This window comes from Mobula hypostoma, chromosome 1 (assembly GCF_963921235.1).
Source record: "Mobula hypostoma chromosome 1, sMobHyp1.1, whole genome shotgun sequence".
In the NCBI taxonomy this organism is placed as follows: Eukaryota; Metazoa; Chordata; class Chondrichthyes; order Myliobatiformes; family Myliobatidae; genus Mobula; species Mobula hypostoma.
Genome location: NC_086097.1, coordinates 162,751,104 through 162,775,603, shown reverse-complemented (window position 1 = coordinate 162,775,603; position 24,500 = coordinate 162,751,104). Strand labels below are relative to the sequence as shown.

The window sequence follows — 24,500 nt, the reverse complement described above, 5'->3', positions numbered from 1 at the left end:
CACATCAATACCTAATGCCTTCACCATTGGGTTTGCAGGGGTTTGTGACTGTGTCTTGTTCAGGGGCAGTAAGGAATGTGCAACAAATGTTGGCTTTGTCAACAATGCTCAGATCCAATGATTGAATAAAAAAATCCAACTCCCCAGTACACCCACGGCCAAGGTTTACAAAAAGGAAATTGTCTGGCCCTTTTTCCACTACCAATCCCATGGGATCAATCAATTCGGTGTTAATCAAACCCAAAAGCAGCTGATTTAGTGGAAAGGGAATCATAACCAATAATTACTTTATTCACTAAACAGGAGGAAAATTTCCTGAGGCCACTGAATCATCAAAATTGAAAGCGATTTATAACTTAGAAAATTTATATGCCAGATTTTTTTAAAATCACCTGTTAATAATAATTCCACTTATTAACTCTTAGTCTGTAATTCTACATAAATATGTTGAGGGTCTCCACTTCAACCAACATTTCAAGCAGTGAGTTCCTGACTTCCCCACCCCACACCCCAATCCCACTTTACTCAATTAGTGCCAAAGATTGCCTTGAAATTCTTCTATCAATTAATTTATATACAGGTCCCCATATTATTGGTCTTTCTGGTACATATTGCTAGCCCTCTCATAATTTAATGTATCTCAATTAAATCTCCCCCCCAGTCTCATTCAATGCAAGGAAAATAACTGCAACCTAACCCATCCCTCCGCAGAACTAAAGATTTCCAGCCTTGACAGAATCCTTGTAAATCCTTGCTCTCTGTTCTTGACATAAGTCAACTTTCCAAGCAGAAGCCATGTTTAACATATTATTTTTATCAATATTTTGTGGATCAAAGGTAGATATGACAATAATACTAATTCATCTCTCATAGATTTTAATACTTTAAAAAATCCTACCTATATTTCCACCAATTTCGAACAAATAATTGCTCTGTCCATTGAGAGGCACTGTGGAATTTGTGCTGTGAAGGGAGAATAAACATTTAATTTGGAATATCAACACAGACAAAATGCTGGAGAAACTCAGCAAGTCAGGCAGCATCTACGGAGGGAAATAAACAGTTGGTATTTCAGTCTAAGACCGGAAGGAAGGAGCCAAAACCAGAATAATGGGGCAGATCCTGTCTTCTGCAGTAGACAGAGCAAAGGTGCTCGATGAAGCAATCCCCACACTGATGTAGGGGTCGCTCTGAAGCACCAGATACGACAAATGACCCTGACAGACACGCAGCTGAAATATCACCTCAGCTGGAGGGACATTTTAGAGCCCTGAATTGTGGTAAGGGAGCAAATTTAAGGGCAGGTGTAGCATTTGTCCAGTTTGCAGAGATAAGTGCCAGAAGAGATATCAACAGGGAGGGACAGGTGAACAAGAGAGTCATGTAGAGAGTGATCTCCCCAGAAAGTGGAGGGGAGGGAAAGATGTGCTTAGTGGTAGGACCCTGTTGGAGATGGCAGAAGTTACAGAGAGTGATGTCCTAAATACAGAAGCTCATGGGGTGGTAACTAAGGACAATGGGAGCCCTATCCTTGTTATGATAGTGGGAGGACGGGTGTGGACAGATGTGTGGGAAAAGGAAGACATGAAGTGAGGACAGTATCAATGGGGAAGTGGAAGGGAAAGCCCGTTGTTTAAAAAAAAAGAGGACATATCAAATATTCCAGAATAGAAAGTCTCATCCTGAGAACAGATGCAATAGAGACGTATGAACCGACAGAAGGAAATAACATTTTTACAAATGACAGGGTGGGAAGAGGTAAACTCAAGATAATTGAGGGAGTCAGTAGATTTGTAAAAGATGTCAGTGGACAATCCATTTATATTTATATTTTTATATATAGATGTGTCTCACTGCCTTTCATGGCGTTGGGTTTCTTTAGAATATTAAACTGACATGAAATTTAATGCAGAACATTCATTTCTCTCTGTATAATTGTTTAATTACATCAATAATAGAAGAGTACAGCACAAGAACAGGCTCCTCAGCTCATAATGTCTGCACCAAACATGATGCAAATTAAACTAGGTGTCTTCCGCCTCACATGATCCTTATCCCTTCATTCCCTGCAGCACCATTGTATCTGCTACTCCATTGTCCCTGGCAGTTCGTTCCAGATGTTTACCAACATCTGAATAAATAAAACTTACCCCACACATCTCGTTTAAACTTTTCCCCTCACCTTAAATGCATGTCCTCTAGTGCTTGACATTTCTACCCGGGGCACAAAAAGATTCTGACTGTCTACCCTATCTAGGTCTCTCATAAATTTATAAACTTCTTACGGGTCTCCCTTCAGCCTCTGATTCTCCTTAGAAAACAACGTAAGTATGCCCAACCTTTCCTTGTAGTTTACATCCTCTAATCCAGACAGCATTTTAGTAAACCTTCTCTACATCCTTCCAAAGCCTTCACATACTTCAATGGGGCAACCAGAAAAATTGCATACAATGCTAAATGCAGACTACCCAAAGTTAATCTGGCGGCAGAACAACTTCCTCTTATACTCAAGGCTCTGTTTAATGAAGGTAAGCATGCACCCTATAGAGCTTGCATAGTCATTTTCAGGGAGTTGTGATTTTGACCCAAAGATGCTTCTGCACATCAATGCTGTGAAGTGCCTTGTTACTAACTGTACAATTTCCTTCACATTTGACCTCACAGAGTGCAACAATTGTTTGGATTAATTCCACCTGCCTTTTCTCCACCCATATCTGTAACTGATGGTTACTTACTAATTTGCATGCTACAATTTTTTATGCAAAGGTGAGGGCTGCTTGAGAAAAAGTTTTCTGTAAACCACCTGAGAGAAGGGAGCAAAATAATATAAGGTAAACATTACTTCTATTGTTTATGATTTACGAATAGGCGTTCCTCATTCACTCTGAATTACAACTTTATTTTGTAGTATTGCCAAAGGAGGCATAACGTCAGCTTGACATACTTGGCAGTGCTCTGGTGTCTGAATCAGGCCCTGTTCCAGAATTCAGTGTGTGACTTCAGCTAGCACCTTGCTGTGGTTTACATAGATTGCTGTGTTCTTGGAGCTCTTGACTAATAGGTGGGATATTAAAGCCAGACCCATCGAGATAAATGTACAAGAACCTACGACACTATAAGAAAAGAAGCTGTCACAGGCACACAGGAAAATGAGCAACCACCTTTAGGCTCCATCCTTCTATTTGGAACATGGGTACTCTGCTGCTGCATTGCTCCTCCATCAACATCAAGTGTAATACAACAGGCCAATTGATCTTTACCCTCACGTTTCCAAAATATTCTACCACAATTTTATTTCATGACCGTAAGACCATAAGACATAGCAGGAGAATTAGGCCACTTGGCCCATTGAGCCTGTGCAACCATTCGATCATGGCTGATTCTTTCTCCTCCAGCCCCACTCCCCAGCCTTTCCCCCGTAACCTTTGATGCTATGGCCAGTCAAGAACCTATCAAACTCTGCCTTAAATACACCCAGTGACCTGGGCTCCATAGCTGCCTGTGTAATAAATTCCACAAATTCACCACCCTCTGGCTAAAGAAATTTCTCCACATCTCTGTTATAAATGGACGTCCTTCTATCCTGAGGCTGTGCCCTCTTTTCCTACACTCCCCCACCATGGAAAACATCCTTTCCACATCTACTCTGTCTTGGTCTTTCAACATTCAAAAGGTTTCAATGAGATCTCCCTCACCCTCACCCCCGCCCCCCCCCCATCATCCTTCTGAACTCCAGCGAGTACAGACCCAGAGCTGTTAAACGTTCCTCGTATGATAACCCTTTTATTCCCGGAATCATCCTTGTGAACTTCCTCTGAACCCTTTCCAGTGCCAGCACATCTTCTCTTAGATGAGGACTCCAAAACTCTTCATAATATCCAAGGTGAGGCCTCCCCAGTGCCTTATAAAGCCTCAGCATCACATCCTCGCTCTAGTATTCTAAACCTCTTTTAAAAAAATGAATGCTAACATTGCATTTGCCTTCCTCACCACCAACTCAACCTGTAAGTTAAGCTTCAGGATGTTCTGCACAAGGACTCCCAAGTCCCTTTGCATCTTAGATTTTTGGATTTTCGCCCCATTTAGAAAATAGTCTGCACATTTATTTCTACTACCAAAGTGCATGACCATGCATTTGCTACCATTGTATTTCATTTGCCACTCTCTTGCCCATTCTCCTAATCTGTCCAAGTCCTTCTGCAGCCTACTTGTTTCCTCAACACTACCTGCCCCTCCACCAATCTTCATGTCATCTGCAAACTTGGTAATAAAGCCACCTATTTTATCATCCAATTATTTATATACAGCATAAAAAGCGGTCACTACGCCGACCCCTGTGGAACACCACTAGTCACTGGCAGCCAACCAGAAAAGGATCCTTTTATTCCCACTCGCTGCCAATCAGCCAATGCTCTAACCATGCCAGTAATTTTGCCCTACTCATGAATGCCACTTTGCCTAATCACTTCTTTCCTATACAATATTTTCACTTACTTCTCTGTCCTGAAGAAGGGTCTCAGCCCAAAATGTCAACTGTCCTTTTATTTCCATAGATGTTGTATGACCTGCTGAGTTCCTCCAGCATTTTGTGCATGCTTTCTTTCTCTAACCCAGAGAGCTGTGAAGGCTATATCCTTGAATATATAAAAAGCCAAGATCAATAGATTTTTTTTCCCCTCTAAATCGGTAGGGCAATCAAGGTTTAGGTGAATAAGGCAGAAATATGAGCCGAGGAGAAGTTGGATCTACTGTGATTTCATTCAACATTTTCTATTCTGCTCACTTGGTTAGCAACTACCCCCAGATTATATACATGTCTACACAAAAGGGGAGATTTACAGTGACTGTTAACCTACCAAACTGCACAGCTTTGTAATGTGAAAGAAAACTCAGAGTGAACGTCCGTACAGACAGCTTCAAGGGTGAGGACTGAAACAGACGCTACAAGTTAGTGGCTCCACTAAACTGCACCACTCTTTGTTTTCTAATCTTTTAAAGTTCTGATAATCAGTGATCAACCTGAAATCTCCATTCAGTTTCTTTCTCAATGCTACGCCTAAACTGCTGAGAAATATTTTTATTTCTCCTTTGATATTACTTAAACTGAGAAACTAACTTACCCTACTGCTAATTATGTTAAATTACCACAATTTTATTTGCAATCATGTTCATTTTCCTTCTTTCTTATATTCCTTGATTGAGAAAGGCCAAAGAGATAGGCAGGTTTTGGTACAATATTATTCCCTTTGACTGCAGAGAAAATAACCAGAGATCATAAATTTAAAGTCACTGTTCTCATGTAAGGTCTTGGACTTGAAATGTTAATTATGTTTATCATTCCACAGATGGCGCCTGACTTGCTGAGTGTTTTTTTAAGGTTTTATTTCAGGTTTCCAAAATCTGCAGTTTTCATTTAAAGTTAACGGGAAAAGTGAGAAAGGAGAGATGAGAAGATATTTTCTCAATCAACATGTTGTTATGATTTGGAAGAATTTCTTTTCCTCCAGGAACTCACCTGTTTTCACAGTGAAACCTAGCCAAAATATCACTTGCTTTGGTCTCACTGTCCAGCTGAATGGCCATGGAAACCTTTGAGAGCTTTGTGGCGTAAACGCGAATAACTCCCTCTGGTATGTCCAGCTGGAGAGAAAGAGAATATTACATTTAATCTCACACGTTGGAATGTATTCTAATAAGTAATTCTTGTTTATACTGTCTCCCTTATGGAAACCACCATATTTCAATTCTGGTTATATTTACTTCACCATTACAGTGCCTGTGTAGCATTAATATGAATATGTAAGTAGAGTTAATACTAAATCTGCGGTGTAGAGGAAAGCCAAAGACCTGACATCAACAAGACTAAACAGGATCTCAATATAATCAGCATCCTGACAGGCAGCTGGGGAGAATCTTATCCAAAACAACCCAGTCTGGGGAAGATAAGTCAAGGCTGCTGGAGTCATTAGAGAGAGCTGTCAGAGAACCCAGGCTGAGGTACGCAGATGAGACAGGAAACGATGAGCATCAACCTCCACCTGATGATGGGCCCACCCTGTGATGGGAAGGCTTGTTGCTTAAAGCATCACTGACACACCATAGCAAAGCAGCAGCAAATGAACAATTTTGCATTGCTTCCTATTATTATCCAGAATGCCATTTTGGTCTGCATTTCAGGAAAAGTGCAATGGTCTAGAGAAGAGTTAGAGTAAGGAAGGGTTTTATGAGGAGCTTTGAGTTAAGAAACCTTGATTATGCCAAAAAGATGAGAAAAATAAGATTTTTCTCCTTGAGGAGGCCAAAAGTGATCTCCAAAATAAGAATGAGTTTGAATAAATTACTGTTTTGTCTCGCACATGAGGGGATTAACCGAGATTATAGATGTAAAATAACCATAAAAAGATCTAAAGGAGAAATTAGGAAGTATTTTCTCATTCAGAATGTTGTGATTTGGAATAAAACTACATGAAGAGATACGGGAAGTGACTCAACTAATTTAAACATAGAGCAAAGGAGGTGCTTGAGGAATCTTAAACAAGCTCAAGGACTGATTTTTTTCCCCAAAGGGTCAGCACATGCATCGAGTACACGGAGCTGTGATGATAAGCGGAGGGGAAATACCAGCATAGAAGTGTACCTTAAAGCTGTGCCCCAGAGTACTTGGGCTTAAGTTCACACCTGTCATGTCCCACATGGCAGGTTCCTGGTTTCTATTCCGACCTCGGGGAGAGCTCCCAGATGGGGGTGAGCAGTTTCCCTTGAAGGCAGGAGGGAAAAAAAATGAAGGCGGAGTCAGCCACGTCACTTTTGTCCGTCTCCTGCTCTCGCTTTCGTTCATCTTCCGCACTTGGGCTATCATAAAGGAAGGAATCTGAGTAAGATAAGAGAAGAATCAGAGTTAATAACAATGAAGCTTAATAGTCAAGATTGTTCCTCTTAGAGTAACAGAAACCCTATACTCCACACACAATATTGTTTGCACAGGAATAATTGTAACTGTGAAGATTGCAGCACAAGTCCCACTGTTACCTTCCTGAAAATAGCATCTCACGCACCACCTGAATGAATGGCATGAATACCGCATGTTATTGAAGATGAACTCAAATATTTTATCATTTATTAATCCAAACAGTCTGTTAGCAGTCTGATGAATTACTGCTTGTCAACATCTAGCGTTGAAATAAATCTTCATAAATAAGGAGATTCCTTCCATTGGGCTTTAAGCTGTTCGTGATTTTAAGAATATAATAAAATTATGGCGTAACCATTCTCTTCCTTCTGTTTCTCTTTCTGTACCTGATTTTATACTGAATTCATATACTCTAACCTACACCTCCTTTGCAAGCTTTGCAGTATTTTTTTATCATCGTCATATCCGGTTAGGTGAGGAGATGAAAATTTCTTATAAAGGTTAATAACGATCCAGACGTTTTGTTTTTCTCAAGTCTAAACTATCAGCATGCAAATTCTGAAATGTCTAGGCAAAGTTGAACATCTGTATAGACAAGGGAAAGTCCAACTTTTATTTATTAAATGCTCTAAAATATATGCTACTGTGTAAAATCTCCACTAGCTTAAAAGAGCGAATTGAGGTCAAATGAGAGGTTACTCTTCACTCTACAACACCCTGGATGACATCTGTATCAATGAAAAGTATTTCATTAGCAAATGATCATCTGAAGGTTCAAATTGCAGTACTGAATGGTTACCCAACACTCGAATGTACACGGCAATGACAAAAGTCTTCAAACCTTTTTAGAAACCTGGCAAAGTGACGGTGATTAAAACTTCTAAAATCATCACGTAAATGACGGGTTCGTGGGAGTGCTTTAAGTCTCATCAACATTTTTTTATTACCAGCCTCAGCGAAATAGCCTTCATAATATCATGGTAATCAAGGGCAACCAGCTTCTCTGAATAGGATTACATAACTAGTTTAATCTTGTGATTTGCATTTAGTTCAGCATCTTGATTAACTCACTGACTTAGTTAACAGGACAACAGTATTTCAATCATTTTTCTCTGAAGTGAACTCAGAGCCACAGTCTTTACGGGAATGAACCACTTTCCTTCCAGCCACTAATAAAAATGTTCATTCTAATTAGAAAACAATCTAAAAAGCCCATGCAATCCTGCTCTGCAATCAGGGACAATTATTTATCTCTGAAATCTAGAAGAACCAGTAATCCTCCAGTAATTCTGGAGGACAATCATCATCAACACCAATGAAAATCTAGTATTTTTTCTTTTTTTTTTGACATATTTTTGTCATTGATGATATTGTTGAAGGCAAGCAAAAGGCTCTTTGACTGCATAAGACTTTTGTAAGTAGGACTCACCACCTGAAGATCTGCAGTTACAACACTGGTTGGTGATATTCTTAGAAGCATCCCATGGCATCCCACTACCAACACCTACACACATATTCCAGCCATTTCCTGTTTGATACGCCTGATCTCAGAACTCACTACTCATTCGGAAAGTATACAGACTCATTGATGAGAAGAGAAGTTCTCATCGCTGACAGCCTTGATTCCTTTACAATAAGCGAAATTTTCAAAAATATCTTATTAAAAAGGTCTAGTTTATTGGCACTGTAATTTTTCTCCTGATAGGTTGCAAAAGGCATACATCTAATATGACCTGCCAAGCCAAATTTTGATTTTCATTCAAATTCTCAGTCTACATATCAAAGTGCATTCATCACTGGGTTCACGTACCGTCCACAGGATGTCCTGGTATTTTATAAGTAACTGGACAATATTGGCTGCCTTGGTGGCTGCTTCTGCCTCTTGATGGTTTCCAGTTCTCCCTTTACACATGAAGAGGTTTGGTGCAACAATCATGGAAACATTCCACAAGCTCATTCTGTTTTTTGCTTCATTAGCTACGACTTTGCTGAGAAATTCCAAGAAAGCCTGGAGGTTGGGGGTGGAAGTAAGGGAAGAGATTCAGTCTGGTTGTCCCACACCCTCCCTCCCCCAACATTTTATTTTTCATTAATCCCACGCAAGGAGAACTGGCCCATTTTCAACAATACATGCTCCAAAACAATTTAAAATCCTAAGGCATCTGGGTCCTGTGTATCAAGCTACAAATTCCAGCTAAAGGACAAACTATGCAAATTAGCTATACATAGTGTGTAAGTACAAGTTCATGCAAAATATGCTCTCCCAAACCTCACCACAAAATTGTCGAATCACACTTTCACTCTACTTTCTAATACTGCAATGCTTTTCATTCCACTCTGTTAACCAACCCATGGGTTTTCTTAAATATGGTGATATAACAATTATTCTTCCTGTGGTCTGGTGGAAAATACCAGCCTAATTATGCATGAAGTGAAAAAAGATCTGCACACTGGGGCTGTTGATGCGAGGTGAAAGGTGAGGTATGGAAATCCAGGTACTTTTCTGTTGTCAATATTCAGCACAAGTCTCTCACCTCAAATACCAGCCACAATCCCAAAGCAAAACACACTCAACAAATAATCAGCATCACTGAGGAATTGTCTGTTGGGTGATTCTTTTTAGCAAAAATGGGAAAAGAGAAAAAGGATAAAAATTTTATCGCTGGCCTCAAACACAAAATATCTTGCTAGTAAAGAATTGCTATCAATAAATCTAAAAAAAAGGAAGATGCATTTTAATCTTTATAGATATAGAAAGATTCATTAAGAGATTGAATTGAAACGCTATTTAAACCTTGAGCATTGGTGTATCTAGGAAACTGTAGCAAATCTCAAGCGTATCTACTCTACAGCAAACTCATGTTAAGACACACACACAAAAACACAAAAAATGCTGGTGAATGCAGCAGGCCAGGCAGCATCTATAGGAAGAGGTACAGTCGACATTTCAGGCTGAGACCCTTCGTCAGGACTAACTGAAAGAAGAGATAGTAAGAGATTTGAAAGTGGGAGGGGGAGGGGGAGATCCGAAATGATGGGAGAAGACAGGAGGGGGAGGGATGGAGCTAAGAGCTAGAAAGTTGATTGGCAAAAAGGATACCAGGCTGGAGAAGGGAGAGGATCATGGGATGGGAGTCCTAGGGAGAAGGAAAGGGAGGGGGAAGCCCAGAGGATGGGCAAGGAGTTATAGTGAGAGGGACAGAGGGAGAAAAAAAAAAGAGAAAAAAGGGGAAGAAAAATAAATAAATAAGGGATGGGGCACGAAGGGGAGGTGGGGCATTAACAGAAGTTAGAGAAGTCAATGTTCATGCCGTCAGGTTGGAGGCTACCCAGACGGAATATAAGGTGTTGTTCCTCCAACCTGAGTGTGGCTTCCTCTTGCCAGTAGAGGAGGCCGTGGACAGACATATCAGAATGGGAATGGGACATGGAATTAAAATGTGTGACCACTGAGGAGATCGTGCTTTCTCTGGCAGACAGAGTGTAGCTGTTCAGCAAAATGGTCTCCCAGCCTGCGTCGGGTCTTGCCAATATAAAGAAGGCCACATCGGGAGCACCGGACGCAGTATATCACCCCAGTCGACTCACAGGTGACGTGTCGCCTCACCTGAAAGGAGTGTCTGGGGCCCTGAATGGTGATAAGGGAGGAAGTGTAAGGGCATGTGTAGCACTTGTTCCGCTTACAAGGATAAGTGCCGGGAGGGAGATCGGTGGGAATGGATGGGGGGGACGAATGGACAAGGGAGTCGCATAGGGAGCGATCCCTGCGGAAAGCGGGGGGGGGGGAGGGAAAGATGTGCTTGGTGGTGGGATCCCGTTGGAGGTGACAGAAGTTACAAAGAATTATATGTTGGGCCTGGAGGCTGGTGGGGTGGTAGGTGAGGACAAGGGGAACCCTATTCCTAGTGGGGTGGTGGGAGGATGGGGTGAGAGCAGATATGCGTGAAATGGGAGAGGTGCATTTGAGAGCAGAGTTGATGGTGGAGGAAGGGAAGTCCCTTTCTCTAAAAAAGGAGGACATCTCCTTCGTCCTGGAATGAAAAGCCTCATCCTGAGAGCAGATGTGGTGGAGACGGAGAAATTGCGAGAAGGGGATGGCATTTTTGCAAGTGACAGGGTGGGAAGAGGAATAGTCCAGGCTGTGAGAGTCTGTAGGTTTATAGTAGACATCAGTAGTTAAGCTGTCTCCAGAGATTGAGACAGAAAGATCAAGAAAGGGGAGGGAGGTGTCGGAAATGGACCAGGTAAACTTGAGGGCAGGGTGAAAGTTGAAGGCAAAGTTAATGAAGTCAATGAGCTCAGCATGCGTGCAGGAAGCAGAGCCAATGCAGTCATTGATGTAGCAAAGGAAAAGTGGAGGACAGATACCAGTACAGGCTTGGAACATGGATTGTTCCACAAAGCCAACAAAAAGGCTGGCATAGCTGGGACCCATACGGGTGCCCATGGCTACACCTTTAGTTTGGAGGAAGTGGGAGGAGCCAAAGGAGAAATTATTAAGAGTAAGGACTAATTCCGCTAGACGGAGGAGAGTGGCGGTAGGGGGGAATTGATTAGGTTATGTACAAGACCCTCATGTATATCTAATCTACAAATAGATATACAGTCAACGAGATAAACATTAATCTAAGTTCAAATATACACAGTATCATGAATATAGATTTGTACGTAAGTAATACTGTTTTTACACAATGAATGTCAGATACGCTCAGTGTGAGATTGACACAAGCTCAGATGCAATCATGTATACTTCGAGATCAGGGATACCTTAATAATGTCTCTGTTGGGGTCAGGCAGCAACATGATGATAAGGTGCAGGGCCTGTAACTGCAGCTTCGTCTGTGAGATATCTGAAAGCAAATCAAGCCAAATATTGAACTGTAAAATCACACCTCATTGCAAAGGCAGCTCTTAGATTGCTCTTTGGAGCGACATTAAACAAAGCCCAACTTGCCCACCTTAAGCAGGTAAATACTCCCTGGAACTTTGAAAAAGAGCTGGGACATTCACCTACACATTACATGTAATTCCATCTCTCAAACAACAGCTAAGGATAGGTCAATTAACCACGATTCGATTGTGGGAGTTTGCTGTGTGCAAATCAGTTCCCCTTTCCCTTATTTCAACCGTGATTCTGACAGACTACAGGCTACTTTGTGAACTCAAGAAAGCCTCAGCACACAAGTGCATAAACTGTAGCTTGTTTTCTTCCCAGTTTACAAGAAATTTTAGAATAGCCATGTTACCAATTTTTCAATCGGTAAGGGATTGTTTCCCATTAATACTGTATGTGCAGTACCATTGACAAATTAGTTTTGCTCATAATTAAATACTTGCTCATTGAATCAGTGCAAACGCTATTAGTCTATATTGACTTTGTAACAGTCATTTGAATCCTGTTTGTTTTTCAATTGGTGTGGAAGTTTGGGAGGACCAAATTCTGCAGGAGTATAAAAACTGATTATTTATCACTTTAGAAAGTCAGTTCACTTTTAAATTTTGTTCTCAACATTTGGGGAGGGAAGGTAGAATACATTTACTCGGAAACTCACAGCAGTCAATGGAACCAAATCCACTTGTGGTAGAGACCTGTGGTCATTTCTTTTGAAGCTGTTTCTGGTAGTTCACGGTGAATAAACGAGTGGTCAGGTTTGCTACAATACTGCAGCCACTGAATTTCCAAAGTACTCTATGTGCTACAAGGCGCTTTGCGCGAATAACAGAATTTTGGGAACAGGCTGAATATAATTCACCTTATTAAATAGGGATGTCTTCCCCAACCTTCACCTCTAGCTAACAGACAAGAGGAATGGAATGATTAATATGGCCACTATTGTACACTTGCAATGAGTCTGAATAATGCTGGAAGGACAGACACACACGCACAGAAATGCAAGAGGTTAGATATACAGGTAAAGATATTTACAACTTGTTTGTGTCGTTCCTATGTCTTACATTGCACAGCTGCAAAAGCAGGCAGATACTCAGCTGTGAGCAGTGGGTAGGGCAGTTCTCGGATGAAGGTCTTTAGTAAACAGGCTACATCATTATGATGGACTTGTTCCCAGTCAAAGGATTCGTAAAATTTTGCCTCCAGCTCTTGGCGATAATTCTGTGGATGTAAATAGCATTGATTTAAATCCAGCACTTAAACCTATACTTATTCAGTTAACTGAACACAGAAAGCTACTGTACTGATAACAAAAGCTGAACTTACTGAAGGAGAGGGCTAACCTTGCAAGACAGAGATAAACATGGTTTCTGTCCCTGGCTGGAAAGAGTCAGAAGCAGTTGGTCCCTTTAACAACCCTTGACACGTAGAGCAACCAGGATCAAACTTTATGGTGGACTTGAGATCCTAAATGGCAACTTCCTTTAATGTTCTTTCATGCACCTGTTATCTCCCACACTCAATTTCCCTTCTGAATAAGTCTTTCAAAAAATTGTTAATAACCCCTGTCTCAGTAATAGAAGAAATCTTTATTTTGCTATAATGGTACCTTATAAAATACATACTTCATTTTAATTCTCTTCTCCCTCAGAAAATAGCTCTTCAATTTAATTCTAAAATCAAATATTTCAGTAACTTACAATTCTTACCTTTCAAGAAACAGAAAATTCCAAAAACAAGATTTCTCTCTAATCAATTATATTTCTCGTTAATTTGCCCACCCCCCCCCTGAGCATTTGATGATTGAAGGAATGTTATGTGGAACCCCTGATGAACAAGCAAGAATCAGGATGTTTTCGAATCCCAAATGAATATTGGCCAAGAAGATATGACTCAAATGAGGGTCACCAAATTCTCCTCTGGTATCTGAATACATCAGTTAATGGGCATTGCTAAGATTTGGCCAAAGCAGCTAAAGGTTGCTGTAACAAGGAATAGATGAGAAGTGAACTTAAAAACTCTTAAGTGAATAATTGGGGCAGAAACCAAAGCAAGAAATCTTGTTAAGTTCCTTAATCTTCAGAACGTGTTTCATCTTCATCAAGTGAAGAAAAATATTGCACATTGCATAACCTTCATTGTAACTTTAACCACTGGACATGAAGCAACTTTGACAGACGTGGGAATTGCAGTAGATAGTGGGAATAGTACTACAAAATTCAGCTCCTCTAGCTTATTCTACCATTCAGTTGAATCAAGGTGGCTATTCCACCATTTATTCACCATTATTTCATATCCATTGATATCCATCACTCAATCAAAGCCACCAATCTCATTCTTGAAGTTCAGCTGGCCCGAAGTCAACAACTTTTTGCAAAAGTGTGTTTGAAATTGACAATGTGTGAAAAGTGCTTCCTTATTCTAATCCTAATTGCCTAGCTCTAACTTTGCTAGGATTTCTCTGCTAGAGGAAATACATTTTATGTAAATATTCTTTAACTATGATTAAAACATTAAAGAACACAATTAAATCTCCTTGCATTTTCTAGACTGAACCAAATATTATTGGTCTCATTTAATTTAACCCTTAAAAACCATCCTAGCCCTGCATTATCTTGAAGAATATCGGAGCAGTGCTGCCAGGATAATCAAGGACACGACCCACCCAGCCAACACACTTTTCGTCCCTCTTCCCTCCGGGAGAAGGCTCAGGAGCTTGAAGACTCGTACAGCCAGAGTTGGGAACAGCTTCTTTACAACTGTGATAAGACTGCTGAACAGACCCTGACCCGGATCTGGGCCGTACCCTGCAAATATCCGGACCTGCCTCTCGGCTTTTTTGCACTACCGTACTTTCCCATTTCTATTTTCTATTTATGATTTATAATTTAAATTTTTAATATTTACTATCAATTTGTACTCCAGGGAGCGCGAAGCACAGAATCAAATATTGCTGTGATGATTGTACATTCTAGTATCAATTGTTTGGTGACAATAAAGTATAGAATCTCCCCTGTGCCTTCTTAAAAACCAACTTGTCATTCAGGAGATACAGTAGCAAAAATTGGCTTAACCACAAAAGTATCAATCCCTCAATTTTTGAATTCCTTACCTCTTGAAATAATAGCTAATGTTCTATTTGCCTTCCAGTTATGTTTTTCTACCCGTGTACTAGCTGTGCTGATTTGCTTAGACAAACACCCAAATCTCTGTGCTCCACACAATTCATAGTTTTCCAGAAATAGACAGGATCAGCTTCTCAAGGGCTAGAATGGAAAGGGTGAAGGGCACAGTGATAAAGTAAATGGATTGGTTGAAGGAGAGGGTAGAACTATGGAAGAAGGTTAATGATGAACGGAGGTGACAGGAGATGAGAATGAATTAAAGAAGACTTGGATAAGGCAGAGGCAGTGAAGCAAAATTCTCAGCTGGAACACTGCCTGAGTTCAAGAGATCTTGCTGATGCTGGACATCTTGATAAAATGCTTGAGGAGCTCAGCAAGTCAGGCAGAATCTATGGAGAGAAATGAACAACACATAGAGTCCTAATGAAGGGTCTCAGGCCAAAAACTCAACTGTTCAATTCCATCCATAAATCCAGCTTGACCTGCTGAGTTCCTCTTGCATTTTGTATGTGTATTCATTTCCTAGGCTGTTTGTATGTGCGGTGAAAAAAAGTGTGTGGAGGGGAACTAAAACTAAACACATCGACTGTATTGGAAAGATTTTGATCTCTTTCTGGCAAAGTCAATCTGAACCCAAAACTTGATTTGAATTCAGATCGTCACTTAGAAGAGCAACACACCATTCTAACTTCAAGGAGATTTTAACCCAGGTCTAGTCAGCCTGAGCCCAAGCTATCAGCTAGGAAAAATGGGGCAGGATAACAGTGGCTGCTAAACCACTAGGAGAGGTATGTGGTTGCACGACATGGGAAAACATGGTGTGTGATGGGAGAGGAAATTTAAACAGATCTGAACAGCATTCATGCTCCTCCCCAGGGCCAGGGACCCATATCTACTCTATTGAAAAGGGAAAACGCTGTGTCTTTTTCACAAACTGTACCACTTGGGCCATCGTCAAAACCTGCTGTATGAACATGAAGGTGGACATTGCTAATTTCCCCAAGAATTCTTCCACCCTCCTGTTAATATCATTACTTGGGAAGAAAGGATCAGAATCTGCTCAGGTTAGGACACAGTAAAAACATAATGGGTCAAATGGTTCTGTGCCATACACTTTCAGGATTCCATAAGGTGCTGTGGACAAACTTAAATCCATCTGGTCGATTCCTGCTGATCTCACTGTGATGTTTGAGACCAGGCTGAGATCCCACTAAAAGGCGAAGCATGATGAATCTTTTAATGAGAGACCATGATGAGCTGATGTGAATTTTCCAGATTCCTTCAGTTCTTTGACTCTTTAGAATACAGCATATGTTTGGTATACATGCAGCTTGCAGTCTTTCAATGCACATATAAGGCAGCAGAAGATCACCACACAAAGAGCAAAGGAAATGCTTGAAGGATTAGTCACTCATGACTATCTTCTACTCCTCTCCAAGTGACCTCTTTTTGCCAAGAAATGCAGATAAAAACGAGAAATGTTGAAACAGAATATGCAATTCCATAACCTCAATACCACTTCATGCTTTCTTTCACAAAACAGTGATTCAAAAATGATAATTATTAGATGGATATGTAGCCCATTGAATCCTGTGTCTGCAGAATCTACTCAGTGTTATAAAGTCGGGCCTTTAGGCCCAATTGGTCCATACCAACCAAGATTCCCATCCACACTCGTCCCATTTGCCACACTTAACTCCAAATCCCCCAAAACCTTTCCTGTAAAATGCTTACATTCATAAATAAGAAAAAATTAGAAAGCAAAATCATGGATATTTTACCAGACATCCCACCCTGCAAAAACTAATTTCAGGGAGGTAGCACCATCAATTTGCGGGGAGACTTCCAGGAGAGGTGGGATGTCTGCAATAGAGTAGCTCCTTAGCAGCTGGCCAGCTAGTTTAAATAACGTTAGCAATGCTAATGAACGAATGACACCTGTTAAACTCACCTCAACATGTCTTTTACAGTCTTAATCCACCATGGGCAATAGAAAAGTCATTGTTGCAAACAGTGCAGTGAGCAACACTGTCATTATTTTGATCCCTATTAGGCAGGGGTACACTTTAGTGTAGTCTGGGGTGACGTAGGATTTATATATTTTTTGGAACACCCTGCCATGGCGCGCTCTCGTGTTTTCTCTCTCTCTCTCTCTCTCGGTCACTCGTGCGCTCTCGCTTGCTTTCTCTCTCGCTCGCTTGCTTGCTCTCGCTCACGCTCTCTCGTGATTGCTCTCGCGCTCTCTCTTGCTTTCTCTCACTCGCTCTCAAAAAAATTGATTTCCATGATATTGTATATAATTTGCGGGCAGCAGGGAGCTACTATTAATATGCGGGAGACTCCCGGAACTTCCAGGAGAGGTGGGATGTCTGTTTTACATAAACCCCTTACTTTTTGTTCTAATTATAGAGGTACACAGCATGTTCTCAGTATTCTCATACCTGAACACTAAAATTAACCCTCCATTTCCCCAGAAAATGTACAATTTTAAGTTTCAGCATGGGATATTTAATTCCTTGTTTATATTAAATATCATCCTGGCTTGATGCTTTTCCTTTTATTGAGCCATCATCTAGAACCATCCTCCAATAATATTTATTAAAAAGTGACATCTGCAAATACTTCTTATCAGCTCTTTCCAGTTGAAATCCCTAAATCCGTGCACATCTGGGCCATTATCATTACACCCCACTGCAAAGAGAGAAGTTTTAAAGGGTCACACAAGCCACAAACCCTGCCTGACCTGCAGGTAGCTATTACTGGAGTGGAGTCCGAAAGGGTTGGTTCAAGCTGACTGATACTATACCAGACAATGCCACCTAACAAGGGATGCAAGAGATTGCAGATGCTGGAATCGGATTCTGACTCTGGAGCACCAAACAATCTGCTGCAGGAACTCACAGGGTCAGGCATCATCTGTAGGAGGAAACAAACTGTCGATGTTTTGGTTTGTTGTTGGCCCTGATGCAAGATTTTGATCTGAAACATTGACAATTCCTTCCCCCCTATACAGATGGTGCAGAGTTGCTCAGGCTTCAGCTGGTATCAATAACATTCAATCGCTCGGTTAAGCTCAGCAAGCCGAGCCAAAGTGGAGATTAAGTGCAGTGCACTTGGCTTTCCTCTTTGCAGTGGGCTCAACTCTGAACAGAGAAGTGAAGTAAAGAAAGGAGGTTGCCCTTCATATCTGCCACTTCACACCAGGACTAGCAATGCTCAGCAAAAATTAAAAATCACCAACTCCCTGGAAAAGATGTAATTAAATCTTTGACTTCTTTTTCTTGATTTCAATATTCTGAATTATTTATTATTATTTTAGAATATTTTAACCAAAAGCTTTAATTTTATTTATTCATTTACATTTATCTGGAAGTGTTTATAATATTTCCAACTCCTAACCATTTATATATAGTTGAAAAGCCTTTGACAGCAGTGATCTCTTATTGATTAGCAGCCTCACATAAAGCAGCAAGTGACCACTGGTGTATGAAATACTGTTCACAAAAAGGAGAATGAGAAGTGACCCTCTTACCTTCATCCGTGAAGTAGATCCAGGTACTCGCAGAATTCCCTCAGCATCTAAGCCAGTTTCCTCCATTCTTGACAAAAGCTACGACATAGAATTATTACACATTTAGTCTGCTCCTAATATTCCAATAAGTCAAAATACACCATTCACTGCACAGCAGCATTGCCATAGACGTCCATACTGACTTCCGGCAGATTGGAAATCTGTTGTGCATGTTCTTCATCTCAACCATCACTGTAAAGGCACTGACACAGCTGGAATTTTACCCATGTTTTCACTGTCAGCCTGGTATGGAAACACTAATGTCCTTGAATGGAAAATCCTACAAAAAGTAGTGAGTCCAGCTCAGTCCATCACTGATGAAGCCCTCCCCACCATTGATCACATCCACACAGTGTTGTCACAGAAAAGCAGCATCCATCATCAAGGACACACACCATCCAGGCCATGCTCTCTTCTTGCTGCTGCCATCAGGAAGATGGTACAGGAGCCTCAGAGCTTACACCATCAGGTACAGGAACAACTATTACCCCTCAACCATCAGGCTCTTGAACTAGAGCAAATAACTTCACTCACCCCAGCACTGAACTGTTCCTACAACCTATGGACCAACTAACAAAGACTTCTCATCTCATGTTCTCAATATTTATTACTTACTTATGTACTATAGTTATTTATTTTCCTCGGATTTGCACAGTTTGTTGTCTTTTGAACACTGGTTGTCCACTCTGTTGGGTGCGGTCCTACATTGATTCTATTGTTATTGAATTAACTGAGTATGCCTGCAAGAAAAAGCAACTCAAGGTTGTATATGGTGGCATATTTGTATTTTAATAATAAATTTACTTTGAACTCTTTCTCGAGCAGCATGTTCCGCTAGCACTCAATAGTGCACGGCTCTGTTTACATTCATTGTGCCATTCACAGTAGACGTTCACAGTGCTATTGGTTCTATACATTGACAGTGTTAGAATATTTTGTGTGCTGAGCACCATTGCCATTCATGTGACCCCCTGGGATCATACAAACTTCAGGTGGCTAAGAGACTTCTACACCACAGTCTGGCCAACAAGGTAAACTGTAGCCAGAGACCTAAAACAACCTGTCAGATCCCAGATGAGTCATAAGGTGACTCAGGTGACTGACAAGGCAGAGGAGCAGGAAAGGGGCATCTGACTGAGGAGCAGCACTCTGAGCCCCTTTCATCTGACAAGCAGTTATTGAGAGAGTGTTACCAACATGGTCTATAAGGACGCATTACCTATCATTGAACACCTCTGTGCATGACCCGTGTTCCCTGTACATCAAACACATAGAAAATCCAGGAAAAAAATGCCAATTTCATAATCCACAGGATAAGTCCCAGTTTTTCAACAAGTTTATTTTTGATCAAAATTGTGTTGCACATCATAGAACAGTGTCATTGCTTTGTTAAAGTATATTATGATAGTCAGGTACTACATCAGCTTTACAAACATCTTACAACACGCTAAAAAGTGCTGAAGGAGCTCAGCAGGCCAGGTAGCATCTATGGAAATGAGTACAGTCAGTGTTTTGGGCCAAAACCCTTCGGCAGGAGTCAGCCCGAAATGTCGACTGTACTTTTTTCCATAGATGCTGCCTGGCCTGCTGAGTTCCTCTAGCATTTTGTGTTTGTTGCTTGGAATTCCAGCATCAGCAGATTTTCTCTTGTTTGTGAAAGAAATACAACACTTATTAACACAGAGAATGAAAGGCTTGCAGTTCTTGCAAAAGACAAAGCAAAACCACCTGTGTGGCCTAGATGTTAACAAGTCACACAAAGGCACACTTTGAAGTCATTGGACCCAAGATTTCCAGACAACTACCCTCTCTCTCTCCTGCCTTGGAGCCAAAGATTTAACAGAAGGAACCCACAGAATTATTAGGGTCACATCCTGTCTTTCACTAAGTGTATCTTCCCTGGAATCCAGCCAAGCATGATGGCTTTATGACTTAATGACTTGAAAGCCTGTATTCACCTTTTATGTGTAGGCAACCTACTCTACAGCTGAGAACACCATTGGAAGTGCTTTTACTAGACATTTCTTTTACGAATTCTAGAGAGAGCCACTTACTGATTTTACCAGGCACTGTTCCACAAGGCTCATCATCACACCCTCTCCCTCCAAGGCATTGCATCCTTCTTCCAGTTTGGTACCAAAAGTAAATGTAATAATTCTGATTGGATTCCAATCAAGGCCAATACAACTAACTGATCAATTTCCCACAAGTTACTTTAAAACTCCTTTAAGGTCATTATTGTGCTTGAATGTCTAGGTCATAATTTTCTTACTGATAGATGTTTCTTATGAGAAACATGCCCCATTGGACATAACTTTTTTGTTCACCTTTTGTTACACAAATGTGCCATCATTAGATTTAACTCAAAATGCGAACGTATTTTGCAATTATTTCCCACTTGATGAAGAGAACATACATTGAACCAAGACATTCAGTGTAACTGTCAGACTATTCATAGTCATACTTTATTGATCCCAGGGGGAAATTGGTTTTCATTACAGTTGCACCATAAATAATAAATAGTAATAGAAGCATAAACAGTTAAATAGTAATATGTAAATTATGCCAGTAAATTATAAAATAAGTCCAGGACCAGCCTATCGGCTCAGGGTGTCTGACCCTCCAAGGGAGGAGTTGTAAAGTTTGATGGCCACAGGCAGGAATGACTTCCTATGACGCTCTGTGCTGCATCTTGAAGGAATGAGTCTCTGGCTGAATGTACTCCTGTGCCCACCCAGTACATTATGTAGTGGATGGGAGACATTGTCCAAGATGGCATGCAACTTGGACAGCATCCTCTTTTCAGACACCACCATCAGAGAGTCCAGTTCCATCCCCACAACATCATTGGCCTTACGAATGAGTTTGTTGATTCTGTTGGTGTCTGCCACCCTCAGCCTGCTGCCCCAGCACACAACAGCAAACATGATAGCACTGGCCACCACAGACTCGTAGAACATCCTCAGCATCGTCCGGCAGATGTTAAAGGACCTCAGTCTCCTCAGGAAATAGAGACGGCTCTGACCTTTCTTGCAGACAGCCTCAGTGTTCTTTGACCAGTCCAGTTTATTGTCAATACATATCCCCAGGTATTTGTAATCCTCCACCATGTCCACACTGACCCTCTGGATGAAAACAGGGGTCACCGGTACCTTAGCTCTCCTCAGGTCTACCACCAGCTCCTTAGTCTTTTTCACATTAAGCTGCAGATAATTCTGCTCACACCATGTCATGAAGTTTCCTACAGTAGCCCTGTACTCGACCTCATCTCCCTTGCTGATACATCCAACTATGGCAGAGTCATCAGAAAACTTCTGAAGATGACAAGACTCTGTGCAGTAGTTGAAGTCCGAGGTGTAAATGGTGAAGAGAAAGGGAGACAAGACAGTCCCCTGTGGAGCACCAGTGCTGCTAATCACTCTGTCGGACACACAGTGTTGCAAGCACACGTACTGTGGTCTGCCAGTCAGGTAATCAAGAATCCATGACACCAGGAAAGCATCCACCTGCATCGCTGTCAGCTTCTCCCCCAGCAGAGCAGGGCGGATGGTGTTGAACGCACTGGAGAACTCAAAAAACATGACCCTCACAGTGCTCGCTGGCTTGTCCAGGTGGGCATAGACACAGTTCAGCAGGTAGACAATGGCATCCTCAACTCCTAGTCAGGGCTGGTAGGCGAACTGGAGGGGATCTAAGTGTGGCTTGACCATAGGCCAGAGCAGCTCCAGAACAAGTCTTTCCAGGGTCTTCATGATGTGGGAGGTCAATGCCACCGGTCTGTAGTCATGGAGGCCGCTGGGGCGCGGCGTCTTCGGCACAGGGACGAGGGAACTATTACAGAGTTGCACACCACAGAAAAGAGCCCTTTGGGCAATACAACATACACAAAATGCTGGAGGAACTCAGCAGGTCAGGAGCATTGAATGAAGGGAACAAGTAGAACTACTTGTGTTTATGTTTGGCCCATAGTTGTCCATGCCAACCAAGATGTACATTCAAGTTAATCTCATTTTCTAGCACTTGACTAATACCCTTCATCACTGACATGACACCAGCTAGTTACACTAAACCCATTGGCCCAAGATTGCCAATCAAAATTATTTTAAAAATTCAAGCCAAAAAAAAGGCTTAGTACTTGAGATGAGGACTTCAATGAGATATCACTCTGAACCCAAAACCAATATTTAAAGGGGACAGACAAAGTAACTCCTTTGTTGCACTCACAGAATTAATGATTTGCTAACAAGAGTGCATTGAACTCGACTTCTCAAAATCAATTCTATTCACTGCAAATTTCCAAATTGAAAACATAGGGAAGTTGCCATTTTCCAGCTGGATTCCAGTGGCTGACCCTCCAAAACCCTCCTTGCTTACACAGTATCCCAGCTCTACCTTATTGACAGGAACACCAGAGGCAAAAGAGAACAGTGAACACAGCCTGGACTAGAATAGCCACAGCCCTCACCACCATGGAAGCACCTACATGATGCTCTGCTTCAAGACGACAGCATCTATCTTCAAGGATCCCCACCATCCATCAGGCAGAAGGTACAGAAGCCAGAACTCCCACACTACTAGGTTCAGGAACAGCTACTATCCCTACAACCGTCAGGTTGTTAACCGACCTGCACAATCCTAATTCTACCTCTTAGACATTTCCTTTCCTTTTGTTTTTTTTTGCTGTCTTTTTCTTCATTGTCTTATATAATTTAGACCATATACAGCAGCAGAATTAGGTCAACTGGCCCATTCAGTCTGCTCTGCCATTTCATCATGGCTGATCCAATTTTCCTCTCAGCCCCAATCTCCTGCCTTCTTCCCATATCCCTTCATGCTCTGACAAATCAAGAACCTATCAACCTCTGCCTTGAAAATACATAAAGACCTGGCCTCCTGTGGCAAAGAATTCCACAGATTCACCACTCTCGTTAAAGAAATTCCTCCTCAGCTCGGTTCTAAAAGGACACCCCTCTATTCTGAGGCTGAGTCCTCTGCTCTCAGACTCTCCCACCAAAGGAAACATCCTCTCCACATTCACTCTATCAAGGCCTTTCATTATACGATAGGTTATATCAGACCTCATTCTTCTGAATTCGGGTGAATACAGGCTCTGAGCCATCAAACACTCTTCATATGACAAGCAATTTCATATGTACAATTTATGTATAACTTGTGTTCTGTGTGTTGTCTGAATCTACGTGCCTATAAAACTGCTGCGAGTTTTTCCATTGTACTCATTCCTCACCATACTTGCACAATTGACAATAAACTCAGCATGACTTTGCTGACTGAATTAAGCTTATTAAGCTTATATGAAATTTAGTTTTCCAGGTTCAATCTACCTGGAGAAAAAAAAATGCAAGGGACCATAAATCACCAATTGACAAGGAAGTCAAGGGAGACCCAAGTTTTCAAATGTTTAACTAGAATCATGGTAACTTAAAAACAGTGTGGACTCCTGCTGAAGTAGTGCGTCAGGCATCAAAGCACGAGTGCCCTCTCCACCACACACTGACCCCACTAAACAGAGGAAGTGCTTGTTGATTCGGAGCCAAGACAATCATCAGGAGGGGATTAGACTACAATATTCTCCAGCAACTGTTAATCAGTGGGAGACTGTCTACAACACATGCAAAAGATACCTTTGACAATAATTCACAAACTAAAACCCAGCCTGCAAAATCCCAACTCAAACTTCTTTTTATTTATTTTGCAGACATTGATTGCTGTGTATCTGTGCAATCTACAGCATGGTTTCATGCTCAAGGTCTGATTAAATGTTACATGCACTATGGCCCCCCCTTGCTATCCTTCTCTTGCAGCTAAGTAGCGCAGCAAGCAGATGTTAAATATGATTCCAATTAGACATTTCTCTTTAACTATTGCACTTACTTTTTGAAAGATGAGAGGAATTTTTGTTCCTGGAACTTTCTTCTGATCATTTTCAAGCAATGTTGTGAGAGGAACACCAAAGAGACCAGTTTCTGTAAAACAAAACATCAA

At 41.3% G+C, this 24,500-nt stretch overlaps 1 protein-coding gene across 8 annotated transcripts in view; it reads right to left on the bottom strand.

The window, feature by feature from the left end:
* The window catches only part of arhgap28 (Rho GTPase activating protein 28), a 232,433-nt gene that overhangs the window by 8,075 nt on the left and 199,858 nt on the right, over positions 1–24,500 (bottom strand). For all 8 annotated transcript variants that reach the window (XM_063058816.1, XM_063058851.1, XM_063058805.1 and 5 more), the window contains 8 exons: positions 24,390–24,481; positions 18,459–18,536; positions 12,866–13,022; positions 11,678–11,760; positions 8,721–8,918; positions 6,638–6,871; positions 5,516–5,640; positions 899–963 (listed from right to left, as the gene is read on the bottom strand). In XM_063058816.1, the coding sequence (XP_062914886.1) occupies positions 899–963; positions 5,516–5,640; positions 6,638–6,871; positions 8,721–8,918; positions 11,678–11,760; positions 12,866–13,022; positions 18,459–18,536; positions 24,390–24,481 (1,032 nt within the window). The remainder of the gene's footprint in view (positions 1–898; positions 964–5,515; positions 5,641–6,637; positions 6,872–8,720; positions 8,919–11,677; positions 11,761–12,865; positions 13,023–18,458; positions 18,537–24,389; positions 24,482–24,500) is intronic.